The following is a 16936-nucleotide window of genomic DNA, read 5'->3' on the forward strand; positions in this document are numbered from 1 at the left end:
GTATCTGATCAGAGTTCATGGATTTGTGATGCTTTCCAAATGCTTGACACCAAATGTGGACCTTTTATAGGTTCTGTTGGTTTTCTATAAAATAACAAATGTGACGTTATGCCACTGTGCTATTATTTATTTCCCAGCTCACATGGTACAAACCTAAAGAAACATGGCAGCTTTTAGTTCTACTTATCCATAATCCAGCCAGAGGCCAACGTATGCACAGCTTGTACACAGGGTCATGAAAGGTTTATTCAGCTCAAATATGAATTGTCTTTTCTTCAACACAGCAGGGGACACGAGTAAAAGCACATGAAACTGAAAAGGATTAACAGGTTTGAATTCAAGTGCAGAACGCCCCTGTTATTAAGCATTTCACCCCAAGGCAGACATCTAGGTTTCTCAGAATGACTCAAGCAAGAAAATTCTTAATTAATTTATGGTCTTTCATCCTGTTGGGACACCCCTGCTGAGTTCACCATCAGTCAGGTTCTATAACTCCTGTGAATCACTGAAAACAAAAACCCAACATATATATATTTACACTATGCGGCAAAGGTTTGGACACCTTCTCATTTAATGGTTTTTCATTATTTTCATGAATATTTACATTGTAGATTCTCACTGGAGGCATCAAAACTATGAATGAACAAGTATGGAATTATGTAGTAAACAAAAAAATGTGAAATAAGTCAAAACATGTTTTATATTTTAGATTAAAATAGCCACCCTTTGCTTTGAGTACTGCTTAGTACACTCTTAGCATTCTCTCGATGAGCTTCATGAGGTAGATATTTACCTCATAAAATAATATGATTCTTAAATTCTGAATGTCTGCATTTGTCTGCTATATTTTATAGATTGATATGTGCTTCATTTTTTAACATTATGTATTACGACTATCATATACTATTGAACTCGGCTATAAATTGTATAGTGTAGTCCAGTATTATTCATTCCAAATTTTAAGTAAATTTTCAGCTGCAACTCATACAGAATGCTGCTGCTCGAGTCCTAACAAGGACTAGAAAAGTAGATCACATCACTCCAGTTCTTAGATCTCTACAATGGCTTCCTGTCTGCCAGAGAATAGATTTTAAAATCCTGCTGATGGTTTATAAAGCACTAAATGGTTTAGGGCCAAAATACATAACTGATCTGCTGTCATTTTATGAACCATCTGGACCTCTGAGGTCTTCAGGTCCTGGTCTGCTTTCAGTCCCTAGAGTTAGAACTAAACATGGTGAAGCAGAGTTTACTTATTATGCTCCACATATCTGGAACAAACTCCCTGAAAGCTTGAGGTCTGCTACAGCTCACTTCTTTTAAATCACAGCTCAAGACTTTTCTGTTTGCCACTGCTTTCCTATTATAGCTTATTTTAAATTGTTTTAAATACAAATTGTAATTTTTAAAAAATATATTTCTAATTTTCCTTTTCTTCTCTGTTTTATAATATTTATCATTTTAATTGTGCTTTTTATGCTTGTCTGGATGTTTCCAATGTTTTTAATGTTTTAATGTAAAGTACACTGAGTTGCCCTTGTGTATGAAATGTGCTATACAAATACAGCTGCCTTGCCTTGTAAACATTTAAGTTCTCAGCATTTATTTGCATTCAAGCAGTTCTTGTAATTGCTAACCAGCTTTCTGCATGTCTCCATGGAGATTTTACACCACTCTTGTCTTACAGTGATCTCCAGGTGTTTGCTGGAGGGCTTCTTTTACACCTCTTGTCTTTACTTCCTCCATAGATTCTTAGTGGGATTCAGGTCTGGACACTACCATCCTTGCCAGAGCAGCGGTCACTGTAGTCCTCCTGGTACGCCCTATGAGATTATTTCCACTATGGAAATCCTTGTACTCTTTGATTATGCTTTGAACTGTAGCTGTGTAACTGTCTATATTATTAAAAAAATGTGATAGCACACGCTGTAAAAACATAACCACTTTGTAACAATTTTCGTCATAGTGGCTTTATTAAGAATCATCATGTACTTCAATAAACCTTGTCAAGAAGTTGTACTTACATTTTCTCACCTAAACTAACAGCACAGTCACATTTCAATGCCATTTAATCTTCCACGAATCACACGTAAAATGCAGCTTTCCACAGACTGTGTTTAGACATCCTAAAGATTCTCAATCCTGCTTTATACACCAAAAATTATACTTGACACTGTACATTTATTAAGTTTAATAATCTAGGCACATTCTAAAAGAAAACAGAAAAATGAAAAAAAACAGGTATTATTTTCATGTGTTTTACAACAGTCTCTAAAACTGAGACATAGAGAAAAAAAGGTACAGTACAAAAGATAGTTGAAGCATATTGTAAGTAGGAAAACAGCGGTTCTATTTTACAATAAAGACTATTGCCAACAAGTCCCAATCAAATCTTAATAATGTGGAGTCCTTTAGTCAATCAGCAGTAAAATATAAAGGTGGAATGTTATGATTTTACAGTCCTGCTGATTCCCCTTTTCAACCTCCAACATCTAAATGCAACTTATTGAAAACTAATCCTCAGACACAGAATTACATACACCATGTGCAGCGATTTCCATTCATCATTATCTGCAGTAGTGGGGTCTGGACAGATAAGTTTCATCCTTCATCTGCTGAAAGAGGAAGTTTAGTTTCATGCTGAGATGATAAAGTAGGATATGTCATACTAACTGACAAAAAATCCTAAATAATTGCACAATAATTTTCATTACAGATGGCAGTAAGCTTAAATTGCAGTTCTGATTTCCTGTACAGCTCCATCCATGTCAATATAAAAGTATGGGTAAAGGTGTAAAGTACTTTAAGTCATCATGCTGTACAGTTAGTGCCCATGTAAAAAGTGTGTGTGTTTGGAGGTGTGAAGCAGTTTGGCCAGAACTACTTTTAAGGTGTCTATTTGTATTTATATAAATCAACAGCACATACTCCACCCAGGCCACCTCATACAGTAGAGGAACAAACTGCATCTTGTTTGACGGCTGCTGATATTGTCCAAGTTTTCAGGTGCAAATCAAGCATGACGGTGCCGACTAGCTCTATCATCACTAGCGCTTAACATGTGAAAACACAGGCCTTCTCTTTCTTGACACTGGACAAACAAATGCGGAGCAGGTTTTCAGATCAAGCTACAACATATAAGCTTTTCTAACCAGCAGTATTAAATACAGTTCAACAAGCGGGGGGGGGGGAAAGAAGTGTCAATCCTGTTGTGTCAATTTCTAAACATTAAACATACACATGTACAACAAGGCCAATGTAAGGCAATGCTCTTTTTCTTAAAAACACCCTCCGAGTCCCACAATTTATCATGTTATCATTCAGTTAAACAGTATATAAAAATGGGAAAAAAGCTATTAAATATTCATCAATCTACATTTTACAGATTCAAAGAAAAGCAAAAATCTAAGACAGATCACAAGACCAAAACCCATCATTTTCTCACTATGTTATTCGTTTGACCTCTATATTTTTTTTTTTTGTTTGCTATGAACCTGAGTTTGTTCAACTTGACAAACTGGATAAAGCTAAAAATACTTTTCTTAAACAGTCCACACAGTACTATCAGTAACAATGTAAAAGCAGCAGAAATGTATAACATCTTTGCAAGGTTCTACTATAGCATAATTTACTGTTAAATTTGAGAAAAAAAATTAGATTTCAAAAACTGAAACGTAATTTAAAAATGTTCGAAATAAGCACTGGAGCTATTAAAAAATCAAAACGAAGACAAACATTTTAGGGGAAAGGAGTGTCAGGTATAAAACGATTATTGTTAAGACAACATAGGACCTTAAAAGTGGACTAACGTTGCTTAAACCTAACGGAGTACGTTGAAGATCAACTTTAAGCATGATAACTTTGACAACACAGGCTTCATCTACAGGAATCATACTCTTGCTTAAAAAGACATTGAAGTGGCCCATTCACCTTGTGCAGCACTAGTGATTAGGTCAAGTCGAGTGGCGTGATCGAGTTATAAATTACACCGTGCATCGAAAAGTATGTCTACAGACAACAGTACAGGAGTGAATTTGTGTAGACTGATGTTCGACATGTAGATTTTGTTAAAAACTGATCAATAGAAGATCTGCATGTGCTTTGACACTTAAAGTAGACCTCCTCTGGATATTGGGTCAAAGATTCTGCTACAATCAACAAATGTGGCAAGTATCCTAAGTGTCCCAATAAATCTGCAAACTATTTTAAAGTAATGTGCGATAACAGCACACTTCAAGATAGAAAGACCATTTTTAGGTTAAACTAAGAGTAATCTCATTGCAGCTAAGTTCCGGCCATCAGACATCCACTCGATCCCTACCAATCAGCTGAGCAGTGTCATCATTGGTGTGGTGCCTGTCCTCTCCATCGCTTTCTGAGTCCGTTTCCTCCTGCGGGGAGAAGTAGCCTTCGTAGCCCAGGATGGGTGAGTCGCAGCGTACGGGGGAGGTGAGGCACTGGGCAGTAGTGGTGGTGGTGGCAGAATAGGCCCCTGGGCTTCCTAAGGGGGACCCTGGGTTGGAGGGTCGAAGCAGAGGAGTGCGCTCCGAGTCTGCATCGCCCTCCGTTCCTTCTTCCTCTCCACGTCCTCCAGCCTCCTCCTCGGATTCGGACTCTGAGTGCTCCGTGGTGTTCCGGGTGACGCGCTGTTTGCACACAGGGCACGTCTTCTTGGTCTGTGTGAGCCACGGGTCCACACATTTGCAGTGGTACGCTGAAAAACAAGAAGAATTTCAAGAAACTTAGAAAAGACTTTTTAAAAAAAAAAAAAAAAAGGACAATGTGCAACAGAGGCTTTACTGACTACAATACATAACACAAGTGAATAAACACGTTTAAAAGCAAACACTGATCAAAACTAGTGCTGTAGCCATTTGACACTTGAAGCAACAACATTTAAGGGACACATTTCCTCTTCATTAAATGCATGGTTGCAAGATTAAAAAATCCATTTTAATGATTTAGATAAACATTTTCACTTTAAACCTGATTTCGATGGATAGACATAAAAATGTTGGTAATTGCATCAGTTTAATATTGTGTGCAATGAAAACTAAAATTTCTACACTAATTTATTTAAAACTGAATTCAGATTTAGGTATTCAATAACTTAATGTTTCCCCTTCCCTACACACTCACCATACCTGCATAATTCAAGACTGTGACTTAGAGGATAATGTAATACAAAGGCCAGCTAAAGGTGAGTATCATTTCTTTCACAAATACAGTCTTCTAAATCAGTGAATTTGAGAATATTTTCAGCTGTGAAAAGCTGCAAAAGCTCCAAAAGTGGACTCATGTACAAAGGTTAAGCTACACCTGCTAAGTAAGTTGAAGGAATATGCTGCATGGCATCATGTTGCTAATGCTGGTCATACTTAACAGTGAAATTTGGCCACATTACCCTTCAGTTTAGCAAACTAGTGGGTAGAAAATTATAAAGTTTCATTTTGGCTTTAAATTTGTGTAGGGGCAAGAAAAGTTTGAGTCATTTTTTTCCTATTGAAGTAACTGTCAACTATATATCTGCTTGAAACAACTCTTGTGCTTGGCTTGGTACTTAACAGGCTCATCTTATTGACAAGTCTTTTTGTTCCAAGTGATATCAATAAAAAAGGCCTAATCACTGTAATTAAGTACATAACATAAAAAAATCCTGTTAAATGATGTGTAAATACTAGCTCGACCAACTGAATGAAAGAGTAAGCAGTATAAAAACTTACGATATAGGAGGTGGTACCGTAATTAAACATATCTTTGATTATGGCAGAAAAGTTTTTGCTGATTCAATGTAGACTGGTCGATTGGCTGAAAATAATTACACTAGAAGTTGTCTTTACTCAAAAATGACTGATGCAATCCCATTTCTTTTTGTTGTTGAGAGTTCTGAGGGCACCTCATATTATCTTTCAACTTCTTTTAATGAGTACATTGCCATCAATATTGTTAAAATCACCTGCACACCTTTTTCTTGATGTGCCATAACATTTGGGTTTTACAGTGTAATGATCATCATCATGTCATGTGAAATATTTACCATGTGAACAAGGTAGAACTCGCAGCTTGTCTCCTTCTTCATACTCATCCAGACAGATTGCACACACGTCATAATCATCTCCTGCAATGAAGGACAAAAAGTGAGCAACGTCAAATCAGCATCCTTCAAATTTGTAAATGAAAAATGTATTAAAAGTCTGATATATTTTGAAAAGTCTTCAACTACTTATTGTCCAATTAAGCGAGAAGCATATTATTTAAGTAAAAAGCTTTGCATATAACAGAAGACACAATACAGTCTTCAAAATCACATGCTAGGAAAACGCCAGTATTGCAGTTGCTTCTTAATAGGGTTGCAACCAACGATTATTGTTAATTAATCTGCAGCGTATAGTCTTGATTTAATTGGTGGATTGGTCAATGGCAGAAAATTGTCAAAAAACAGTCATCAGTGTTTCCCAAAGCCCAACATGACATCCTTAAATATTTTGTTTTGCCCACAACCTAAAAATATTCAATTTACTGTCATAGGGAGGGAAATAAACCAGAAACTATTGAAATTTAAGAAGGAGAATAGAAACTAGATTTTTTTAAAAAGGACTTGACAGCTAGTCAATTGATCAACTGTAGTTCTCAGTATTTTAAAAACAATGGAGCACCCAAACAGTGAACATGTCATTACCTTTACTGAACCTGTGTGTTGGGATCCGCTTCAGTTGTTCCTTGGACAAACGATTTTTCCTCAGCCTTTTTCTGTACTGTACACAACGAATAATCTGAACAATGCAAAAAGGAAATGTTACTGATGGCAAGAGACTCACACTGACATTCAACATGTGACAGTGGGTTTGTTCTTTGTGCTCATGCAGGACCCCACTATTCTGAAGCTGGTTTAGAAAATGGACTTTCAGGTCTTTAAACTAAACAAAAACACGTGTCTAGGGAATAAATGCACCACCTCAACAGGAAAATGAAGTCACTGCTTTACAATGCAAAGATAAGCTTGCCTCTCCTCCCATGGGCCAAATACAACGTACGGAAACAATTGCACAATTGCCCTTTTAATTTTAACAACTGTAAACTCCAAATCCCAAAAGGTGTATGAAAGAATGTCTTAAATACTGACAAAACACCAAGGTCATACATACTTACCAAGACGACACACATCACAAGAATAATCATGCCTACTACTCCCGTGAAGGGAATAAGGTAGTATGACAGTGGAAATGCAAACTCTGGCTTGAGGATCACATAGGCCCTGTAGGCCAAGAAAAGAAAAAAAACATGCATCAGATGGAGAAAAAAAATCATTCTATGCCAGATTATGCCAATCTAATGCTGACTGTTAAAGGTTGGCTGTATTTAGTTCTAAAAATGTTCTTTTTACTGACCCTTGCTCTGGAATTATGAATTTCCTGAAGATTTCGGAAGCATAGTAGCTGGTAAATACAGAGGGGATCACAATCTGCTCTGCAATAGTCTCTGCAACGGAAAAATTGTAATTCAGTAAAATGACACTGGACCATGGATAGTGTGAATGTGCAAGGTTTGAATTTGCATATATTTGAGAAATATTTACCATTGCTATAGTTCATATTGAGCAGAGTCTCTGAATACATGTTGTGAACAATTGCAGCACTGTATCCAGCTTGCTGCGCATGTAAAACCTGAAACCAGTTTTTTTTTTGCATTAGACCAGTTTTATTCACAGACACTAAAAATCCTTCAACGTCAAACACTACTGACCTTTATATCAAAATTGCAATCATAGCGTCTGATGAGAGCGACAAATTTGGTGGTGTTGGCATCAAAGGATGGTGGCAGTGGAGGAGGAGGGTCTATTGGTGCACAGCCATTAAGTGGACGGGACACCACCAAAACTCCCTTTTAAAAAGAGAAAAAAAAAACCTCAGTGTAACAGATTATGACTTTTGATTTTCTGTACGAACTCCTTCTACAACACTCTGCTCTCACCATTAACCCATCCTTAGGAAGCGGAGATCCAAACAAGGCAGGTAGGTCCTCAAACAACATGGAAGTCATATTGCTATAATGCTGTCAAAACAATATATACACAATGTAAGAACTGACATAAGCTTCAGGATAATTTGAAGAATTAATGTCTAGACTAATGTCTATGAGTTAAAATGCCATGATAACTTACAGCATATATATAGGCATGTGTAGGCGAGGGGACCAGTATGCTGCAGACGACCAGTAGAAGGACACTCAGTCGAGTTCCCACACACCACACACTAAGGTGAGCCATCCTTGGTTGCTTACAGCTGCACTAACCTTCAAAACAGATACAGCAGATTAAGGGAGAGTCATTACTTACAATAAGAAGAGAATTGCTTTAACTTTCAGGCTGAAGCTGCTCTTGCAGTTAGACTACACCCTGGCATTAACATGCAAATGCAAACAGATAATTCAGGTGGTTTGCCTGTGTAAATATATGCATGGATATGCAAACGAGGAACTGTGAAGTGAACACAAACTATACTGTCATGTTGGAGGGAAACAAACCTAAGTCAAGTACTTTTGAAGGTGACTGTGATTCTACTACTTTGTGACAATACTTCACAAGACCTATTTTTTTAACAAAAGGACATGTTTTTCAAAAAACATTAACATATTGACATTTAACTATAGTCTGAAACAAATTAGCCATGAAATTGCATTAACTCTCTGCTAGGCAACTCCTCTAATGCGGTTACTTACAGGTCTAAAATACAACATAAGGGACAATGACTTCTTGTACAAAAACCTGCCACATACTGTATATATACTTTTTTTCCTCTTGGATTGGTATAAAGTAAGGATTTATGAAAAACCTCTATTTTCATACCACTGCATCCCAGATGAGTAATTGGGTCTAATCTAGAGTGTGCTCACATACATACAAGTGACAAATTAAAGGAAAAAAACAAGCAAAAGTGTCTTAGTAAGGTGGTGAGCTACCATATGCTGCAAGAACAGCTTCAATGCACCTTGGCATTGAACTCTACTGTAGAAACGAAAAGAAACACGAAAGTTCAAAATCTCCCACAGGTGTTCAATTGGGTAAAGATCTGGTGATTTACAGGGCCATTACATGTGAGTCACATAACTGTCTTCAAAATTCAGTTCATGTTTTTCCTTTAACTAGTGACTCGTCTGTAACTGGCTGTTCAAAAACTAAATTTACAGTCTGTTTTCCTTTACGTACACTCACTGGCCACTTTATTGGGGACACTTTGCTACTAAAAGTTTTCAGAACTGCCTTAATTCTTCATGGCATATTTTCCACAAGGTGTTTGAAAAATTCTTCAGAGATTTTGGTCCATATTGGCATGATAGCATCACGCAGTTACTGCAGATTTGTTGACTGCATGTCCATGATGCCAATCTCCTGTTCCACCACATCCCAAAGGGATCTACTGGATTGAGATCTGGTGACTGTGGAGGTCAATGGAGTACAGTGAACTCATTGTCGTGTTCAAGAAACCATTTTGAGATGATCTGAGCTTTGTGACATGGTGCATTATCCTGGTGGAAGTAGCCATCAGAAGATGGTACACTGTGGCCATAAATGGATGGACATGGTTAGCAACAATATTCAGGTTTATGGCACTTATCCAGGTTGTTTTTTTCCTGACTAGATCCTTGCTTGTGTTGTATCTACTCTCAGTTGTATGTCGCTTTGGATAAAAGCATCTGTTAAATGAAATTGTAGAATTGTAGGCAGGCTGTAGCATTTAAACGATGCTCAATTGATACAAAGGGGCCCAAAGTGTGCCAAGAAAATATCCCCCACACCATTACACCACCAGCAGCAGCCTGATCCATCAATACAAGACAGGATGGATCCATGCTTTCATGTTGTTTCATGTTATCCAAATTCTGACCATCTGAACGTCGCAGCTGAAATCGAGACTCATCAGACCAGGCAACATTTTTCCGATCTTCAGTTGCCCAACTTTGGTGAGCATGTGACAATGTAGCCTCAGTTTCCTGTTCTTAGCTGACAGAAGTGGCACCCGGTGTGGCCTTCTGCTGCTGTAGCCCATCTTAAAGGTTCGATGTGTTGTGCATTCAGAGATGGTATTCTGTATTCCTTGGTTGCAATGAGTTGTTATTTGAGTTACTGTTGCCTTTCTATCATCTCCTACCAGTCTGTCCATTCTCCTCTGACCATTTTTGTCCACACATCTGCTGCTCACTGGATATTTTCTTTTTTTGGACCATTCACTGGAAACCCTAGAGATAGCTGAGCATGGAAATCCCAGTAGATCAGCAGTTTCTAAAAAACTCAGACCAGCCCGTCTGGTACCAACAACCATGCCACGTTCAAAGTCACTTAAATCCCATTTCTTCCCTATTCTGATGCTCTGCTTGAACTCCAGCATGTTGTCTTGCCCACTTCTACATGTCTAAATGAATTGAGTTGTGGTTGACTGATTAGCCATTTGTATTAACAAGTAATTGAACAAGTGTACTTAATAAAGTGACCAGTGAGTGTATATTTGATTTTGACAATGGGAAAACCTGATCCAACCCAATTTAGACTTGGAAACCCTTATGTGGCTGCAGATGAAGATCAGGGGTTTATTTGAAAACATGTTACAGTAGCCTAATTATTGACAGATAAGCAAATATAACAATCAGTGCATCATAAGTATAAGGCAATACAATGCAATTCTCACGTTGAGCTAGTTGGCCATAAGTTAGCACAATAATTAAGGGCATGTTTATGTGTCCCAAGGACTTTGCGTGGAGTACTTAATGACTCTAGTTAGCCATTAACTCAATCTCTTGTGTGACTAACAAAAACAACCTGAAACACACTGTGAGTACATTTGATCGACAAAACACATTTCGATGTTGTGGCTGCCAACAGGAAGTCAGTAAAGAAATAATCTGCTATTGCTGAGTTGCTTCTGTCGCAACAATGCTAAACTTATTAACTATGTAGCTAATGTTTCCTTATCACTTCCCGACAAACAACTTTATTTAGCCGCTCCCACTCCAAACATGCCATTAATTTGTAAAATTTAAGTAGTCTAAAACACTACAATGCGACTAGTATTTAGTTGTCAGCTCACTTTTTTGTATAATCCAATCAATTAACGTTACCAGAAGCCATCATAGTAATATTATTTAGTGGACCTACATACCTCGGTATCCCGCTAGTATCTGCTCCGTCAGGGTTGTAATCTTGATTGTTCCAGTTGTCTCACCTGATTTTCTCACATGTACCGTATAAAGACGACAACTTCTTAACAAATTCCTAAACGCCTGGCAATTTTCCTGACAATTATTTCATTTCACAAGAAAACGACCAAGACGGGGAGGATTAACTTAACGCTAGCTGACGTTTGGCTAATGTTAGCAGATGTTAGATAACAACGGCGTTGTCTACGTGACAGACTAAAATATGTCTTTTTTGTACACCGTGTAGATCGTTTTGTACGCGGTGCACAAAATATACACCGATATGGAAAGGAAACACGACAACCTATACGCTAAGTCTCCCCAACTTGCGTTAGCTTGCTGCTGCTAGGTTTGTTTGTTATTGCTTCTTGGTCCCCGCTTCCTCGTCGTGTTGTATCAGGAGACTGACTCACAGGCGCCACGAGCCACAGCGCCCCCAGCGGCCATAAGGGCAAACAGCAATGACCCGAGAACCCTGCAGGCCTCAGTCCTCTACAGAAAACCATGCGAGCTTCTCTCAGCTTTTTATGCTTCTAGACGACCACCTGTGGTTTAGCTGAATGCGAAATGTCTAATGAAAGCCTAATTGAGCCAAATGAAAGGTTGCAGTGGTAATCTTAAAGAATACAAATATCAGGACATAAATGTCAGGACTAAATCATGTTATCCACTGGATTATAGAAAAAACCCTATAGAAACAACTATTGATACCAGATTATGGCAACATTTTATAGATGCATTCATTAGCAGGGACTCTTAAGCCCTTGGATACTGTTTTATCACTCTGCATTCATTACTTGTTATAGTTTAAATCCTCTTCACTGTGACCTATATGATAAAATTGAGTTAACTGCACTAATGTTTGATAGACAGTTTGCTGGTTTATTTATTTACAATGCTAATAATACAAATTATACAAACTAACCTATATATAAAGGTTGAGAACCTGCAATTTTACTGTGTACATATGCTAACTTCCTGGACTGACTGAAATATTAAAGTAAAAATCCTACTATTATTATATAAAATAGATTTACCTGACCTCACCTGTAATGGAGATTGCCACATTAGCAGACCAGATTCACTGCAATCAATCAATGAGATTACAGTGGGTTGGACATTTATCTACAGATCAGCATTCACAGATCCTGCATGGATATCCTGTGACTCAGGCATGTGACCTGCAAGATATTATCTTTCTATTGAAAATCATGTATGAGAAAATGACCTTTAAATATACTATACTATTTTAATGATGCACCATCTGTCACAGGGCAACATTCTGTCAACATTCAGGTAACCATCATGTGCTTTTGTTCTGTCTTGTACTTGTAAGAGTTTGACCACTTGTCTTTTTGTTCCTTTTTCTTGAGTTTAGATTGCTCAACTGTAGTTCCCTTTTTTGTTGTTGCGTTGCCACTAGTTTACTCTGAAGCAAAAACATTTAAATACAAGGGCTGCAATTTCCTGTTGCTTTTGGGGGCTGAGAAGAGGGACGTGTTAAGATTTCATATTGATTGTGCCAGAATTTCTCCTTGATCAGGCCTTAGTACTACCTTTAGATGTGACACTGAGTTGTATCATGCACCGGTGGTATTTTTGCCACAGAATCAAGAGCAGTTGTGTTTATTTCGATGGCAGAAGCTGATCTTTGATTGGCCAAACCGGATAAGGTTTATGTTGCCAGCGAAGCCATTCTGCTGGTAGAACTGCTCCATACTGTGTCTGTAGATGAACGTTTGTTGTTACTCTCATCTTACTGGGCAGGTTGCTTCATAAAGCACTACAACATTTATAAAACAAGCTTTTAATCAGGTGTCAGGTCTGTCTGGTGCATGTGCAGCACATCATTTTTTGTCCTCTTCTATCATCTGCTGTCACCATGGAGATGAAACAGGTGACCAAACTGCAGATCACAGTCCTGCACCAAAGGCAACACTGTTTTCTCTGATGATCAGGTTCTGTGGAGGAGAACTGATGACAGATTGTGGACTAATTTACAGTTTGAGGCAAAAGAGATTTGTTACGTGTTCTGCAGCTCAGGATATCAGTAACTGATGTTTGTTGCCCAACATTTTCACAACAAATAAAATGAACGAACATTAAAAGGCCAATAAATAATCTTTCTTTGAAAGGATTTCTTTCAGAATTAACTGAGTAAATGCCAAGAGACGTAATTGAATATTTACTACATAAATAAGCAATAAAAATAATAACAATAAAAGAAATTCATATTTTTAAAACCCCAGTGTGAATTGTATTGTATGGCTGGCAAGCCAGTTCACACCCTATTATGGTCTTGAATTTGCCTGTGAGCTATAAGCTTATTATCACTGCCTCACTGCTTCAGTAGTTAAGTTAATAACAACCTGAATAAACACATTTGTCTTTGTCTCTATCTTTGTCCTTTATATGACAATCAATAAGAAAGATTTTAAATGTACATTTCATTGTGTTTTCTGTATACATAGGGGGTTCCATGGTGTAATGGTTAGCACTCTGGACTTTGACTCCAGTGATCTGAGTTCAAATCTCAGTGGAACCTAATGCTTTACCATGTGGAAGGAAAGCTCTCCTCATTTATAAAGTACTCAACATTGTATAACACTTTGCCACAGTGGCTGGACAGTATCGTGGCATTTGCTTAATATTTCATGAATAATAAACTGAATTTCATTTTCAAGGGGAAATACATGGGGAATTTTCATGAATTCAGCACATCAAATGAAATCCTGAATACAGGGTGAGACTAGTACCTACTGGGAAAGGTAGTGTTGACCTCCTCCACTTTTCAGATTCTCTGCTTTTTTCCCTCCTGCACTGTAAATCTTAACCATCAGATGATGCTGAGATCAATTTTTTTCTGTCCATCCTTTGTTTGAAGACACAATTACCCTTGCAGTGCGTTTCTATGTGGAGACATTTAAAACAAATAAATAAATGGACAACAAAATTCTACAATCTCACACTGGCTGATATTAAACCAGGTGGTTTCAGATCAGCAAAGTGCTAACAGTCTCTGAAGCTCAATTACCATACATATTACTTTGTGTTTTTATACTACTGTTATGTAAAGATACACATGTAGATAGTGTATAAATAGTTTTCCTTTTGTTTATACAATTTAGGTTTGCTTCTTAAGGTGCTCAATATGTTTATGAATCACTCTATAAATAGTTTTTCAAAGGTTTGGCCTCATGTCACCGTCTCCCATTCTCTTCATGTCCATGTATGCAGCATGTCACGTACATGTAGTACCCTGTAATGTTATTAAGGTCATTTGTCAGTGAGAATAGATCAAGACATCATCTCAGAATTTGGCAGTGTGGGCTGGACTTTGTGGTTCCATGGTGTAATGTTAGCACACTGGACTCTGCATCCAGTAATCTGAGTTCAAATCTCAGTGGAACCTCAGTAAGAGAGATCATGTAAATCTCGTGCAGTGAGGTAAGCTAGAAACTCTTCCCTCTGCAAAAAATGAGAAAACACTCTTGTAAAATCCCAGTGTGGATGTTGTAGAAGCAGTGTCTGTACTGTTTACCAGGTTCTGTGGTGGGGAACTGATGAAGGGCTATTTCTGGATTACTTTACAATTGGAGGCAAAATAGGTGAATTACATGTTCTGCAGCTCAGGATACTGAGACGCCTAATGATTGTTGCTCTAATGCTTCACCGGTAATAGTATTACGTTAATAACAATTCACCTGAAAATTAATTCAGTTTTACTGGAAACCTAAGACAGAACCAGGTTGAGTGAAAGCAGCTATCTAGGTGAGGATGGACATGAGGGGGTGGGCAGTGGTTGGAGAACAGAGAAAGGATAGTAGAGAAGAGATGCTCTGTGTATAATGGCAGCCCCACAGCAGTCTAAACATATAGCAGCGTAAAAAGTGATGGATCAGGTGATCCTGAGCAGCCCTAACTATAAGCGTCATTAAAGTGGAAAGTTTTAAGCTGAATCTTAAAAGTAGAGATTGTGTCTGCCTCCCAAACCCAAACTGGGAGCTGATTCTACAACAGAAGAGCTGATAACTGAAGGCTCTGCCTCCTATTCTACTTCTGGGAACTCTAGTAAACCACGAGTAAATCTGCAATCTCAGAGTAAAGTGCTCTAAATATTGCCATTAACATAATAGGGTATAAATAAATCTGTCTTTATCCTCTTCCATCTACAACATCATAAATTCTGACAAAAATAATCAGAACTAATTAAAACATACAGCTCAATATTAGACTTTGCTTGTGACTAAAACTTAAAAACAACAGGTTTTCAAAAATGATCTATGTTGCACATGCTCTATAAAATGCATGGTGATTTAAACTGTGACTCTATTTGACCGATGGCAGACATCTGAAAAGGGTTCCATGGTGTAATGGTTAGCACTCTGGACTTTGAATCCAATGATCCGAGTTAGAATCTTGGTGGAACCTGCAGGATTATTTGTAGTCTTTGGTGTATTTGAAGTGTGCTCACACTCTCTCTCTTCCACATACTGTATTGGACAGTGTAGATGGCATTTTCACAAAAATTATTCAGATGAAATCATGAATATAGGCCTTCACTGAAAACTGCTGGGAGAATCAGAGCATCAATCTGATAAAGCTTAGCCCATGATTTTGTAGTCCATGCTCTGTTTTAAAAGACTATTATTTGAGCAAAATGTGTTGATGTTAATGAACTATTTCTATATCATTTCCAATAAATACATAAATGGACAACAACATTACGTAGACTTCCACAAGACCAGTGGTGGCTCAGGATGGCCACATGCAACCGCAGACTAAAGTCTGGCCACTCCACACAGCCAACAGAGGCTCTGTCAGAGGGCTGCATATTTACTCATAGGACTGGAGTTACTTAGAATAACTTCTTTGGACAAAATTCTTTTCCTTGGACGTTTCTGTTTGGCCATGTTTCCCATACAGATGGGATTAAAAAGCATAGTTATCCCCAATTCAACCACATACCACCAAATAGTTCTGACAAACCAGAGAATGCTCACATTGATTTTGTTTCACTGTCAGCAAAAAGTATACAGATAGTATGAAAATGCATCTGATTTGCATGTAAATAAATTATATGTTTGTAGAATGTTTTATTAAACTTTGTATGATGATAAATAAAAAGCTCCCAGGATGATGTGTGATGTATGTTGCATGGCCTGTTTAATACAAGGGAATGTCATATACAAGGGGGTTCCATGGTGTAATGGTTAGCACTCTGGACTTTGAATCCAGTGATCTGAGTTCAAATCTCCGTGGAACCTGATTTCATGGCAGTTAGATGGGGTTGTTTGAAAAAGATCTACATATGACTCCAGTTTTCAGTCACTGAGTACCCCACTGCCATGGAAATACACCTGACAGCTTTGATATTAAGGTTAAAACCTTATAATATCTTATATATTACAACATCACCTCACTATCTACTATCTACAACCTACAACATTATATGCTCTACCAAAAACCTGCCTTATTTTAAAAATTAAGGTTAATATTCTATAAAATTGTATTTCAAAAATCCAACAAATCACAAGTTCCCCTATAAGACAGCTTATTGCCAACAGTGGAGAAGAACAATTTGGCAGCATCGTTTCTCACAGTATATACAATAAATAGGATAAGTGCTGCCCATTGTAAACACTCAATACCAAACCATTGCTCTCTGATTTGATAAACTCATGTTAAAGCACTCAGGATGGTCACTGACAGAGAACTCAGTCTTCAGTCATTATATGTCTGTCAG

At 37.7% G+C, this 16936-nt stretch overlaps 1 protein-coding gene and 4 non-coding genes across 5 annotated transcripts; 4 read left to right on the forward strand and 1 right to left on the reverse strand.

Moving 5' to 3' along the window:
• Positions 1 to 1944: 1944 nt before the first annotated feature.
• Positions 1945 to 11578, reverse strand: rnf167 (ring finger protein 167). The gene is made up of 10 exons (XM_023284034.3): positions 11154 to 11578; positions 8162 to 8292; positions 7972 to 8052; positions 7744 to 7881; positions 7577 to 7664; positions 7389 to 7479; positions 7150 to 7255; positions 6680 to 6773; positions 6038 to 6118; positions 1945 to 4714 (listed from the first exon to the last, which is right to left on the reverse strand). The coding sequence occupies exons 2-10, from the start codon at positions 8264 to 8266 to the stop codon at positions 4299 to 4301; spliced, it is 1200 nt and encodes a 399-aa protein (XP_023139802.1). The 5' UTR covers positions 8267 to 8292; positions 11154 to 11578; the 3' UTR covers positions 1945 to 4298.
• A 2085-nt stretch (positions 11579 to 13663) lies between these two features.
• Positions 13664 to 13735, forward strand: trnaq-uug (transfer RNA glutamine (anticodon UUG)). Its single transcript has one exon. It is a non-coding gene; the product is annotated as a tRNA-Gln (tRNA).
• A 796-nt stretch (positions 13736 to 14531) lies between these two features.
• trnaq-cug (transfer RNA glutamine (anticodon CUG)) lies at positions 14532 to 14602 on the forward strand. Its single transcript has one exon. It is a non-coding gene; the product is annotated as a tRNA-Gln (tRNA).
• Positions 14603 to 15549: 947 nt separating this feature from the next.
• trnaq-uug (transfer RNA glutamine (anticodon UUG)) lies at positions 15550 to 15621 on the forward strand. Its single transcript has one exon. It is a non-coding gene; the product is annotated as a tRNA-Gln (tRNA).
• A 764-nt stretch (positions 15622 to 16385) lies between these two features.
• Positions 16386 to 16457, forward strand: trnaq-uug (transfer RNA glutamine (anticodon UUG)). Its single transcript has one exon. It is a non-coding gene; the product is annotated as a tRNA-Gln (tRNA).
• Positions 16458 to 16936: the final 479 nt, after the last annotated feature.

The sequence above is a fragment of the Amphiprion ocellaris genome, chromosome 14 (assembly GCF_022539595.1).
Source record: "Amphiprion ocellaris isolate individual 3 ecotype Okinawa chromosome 14, ASM2253959v1, whole genome shotgun sequence".
Taxonomy (NCBI): Eukaryota; Metazoa; Chordata; class Actinopteri; family Pomacentridae; genus Amphiprion; species Amphiprion ocellaris.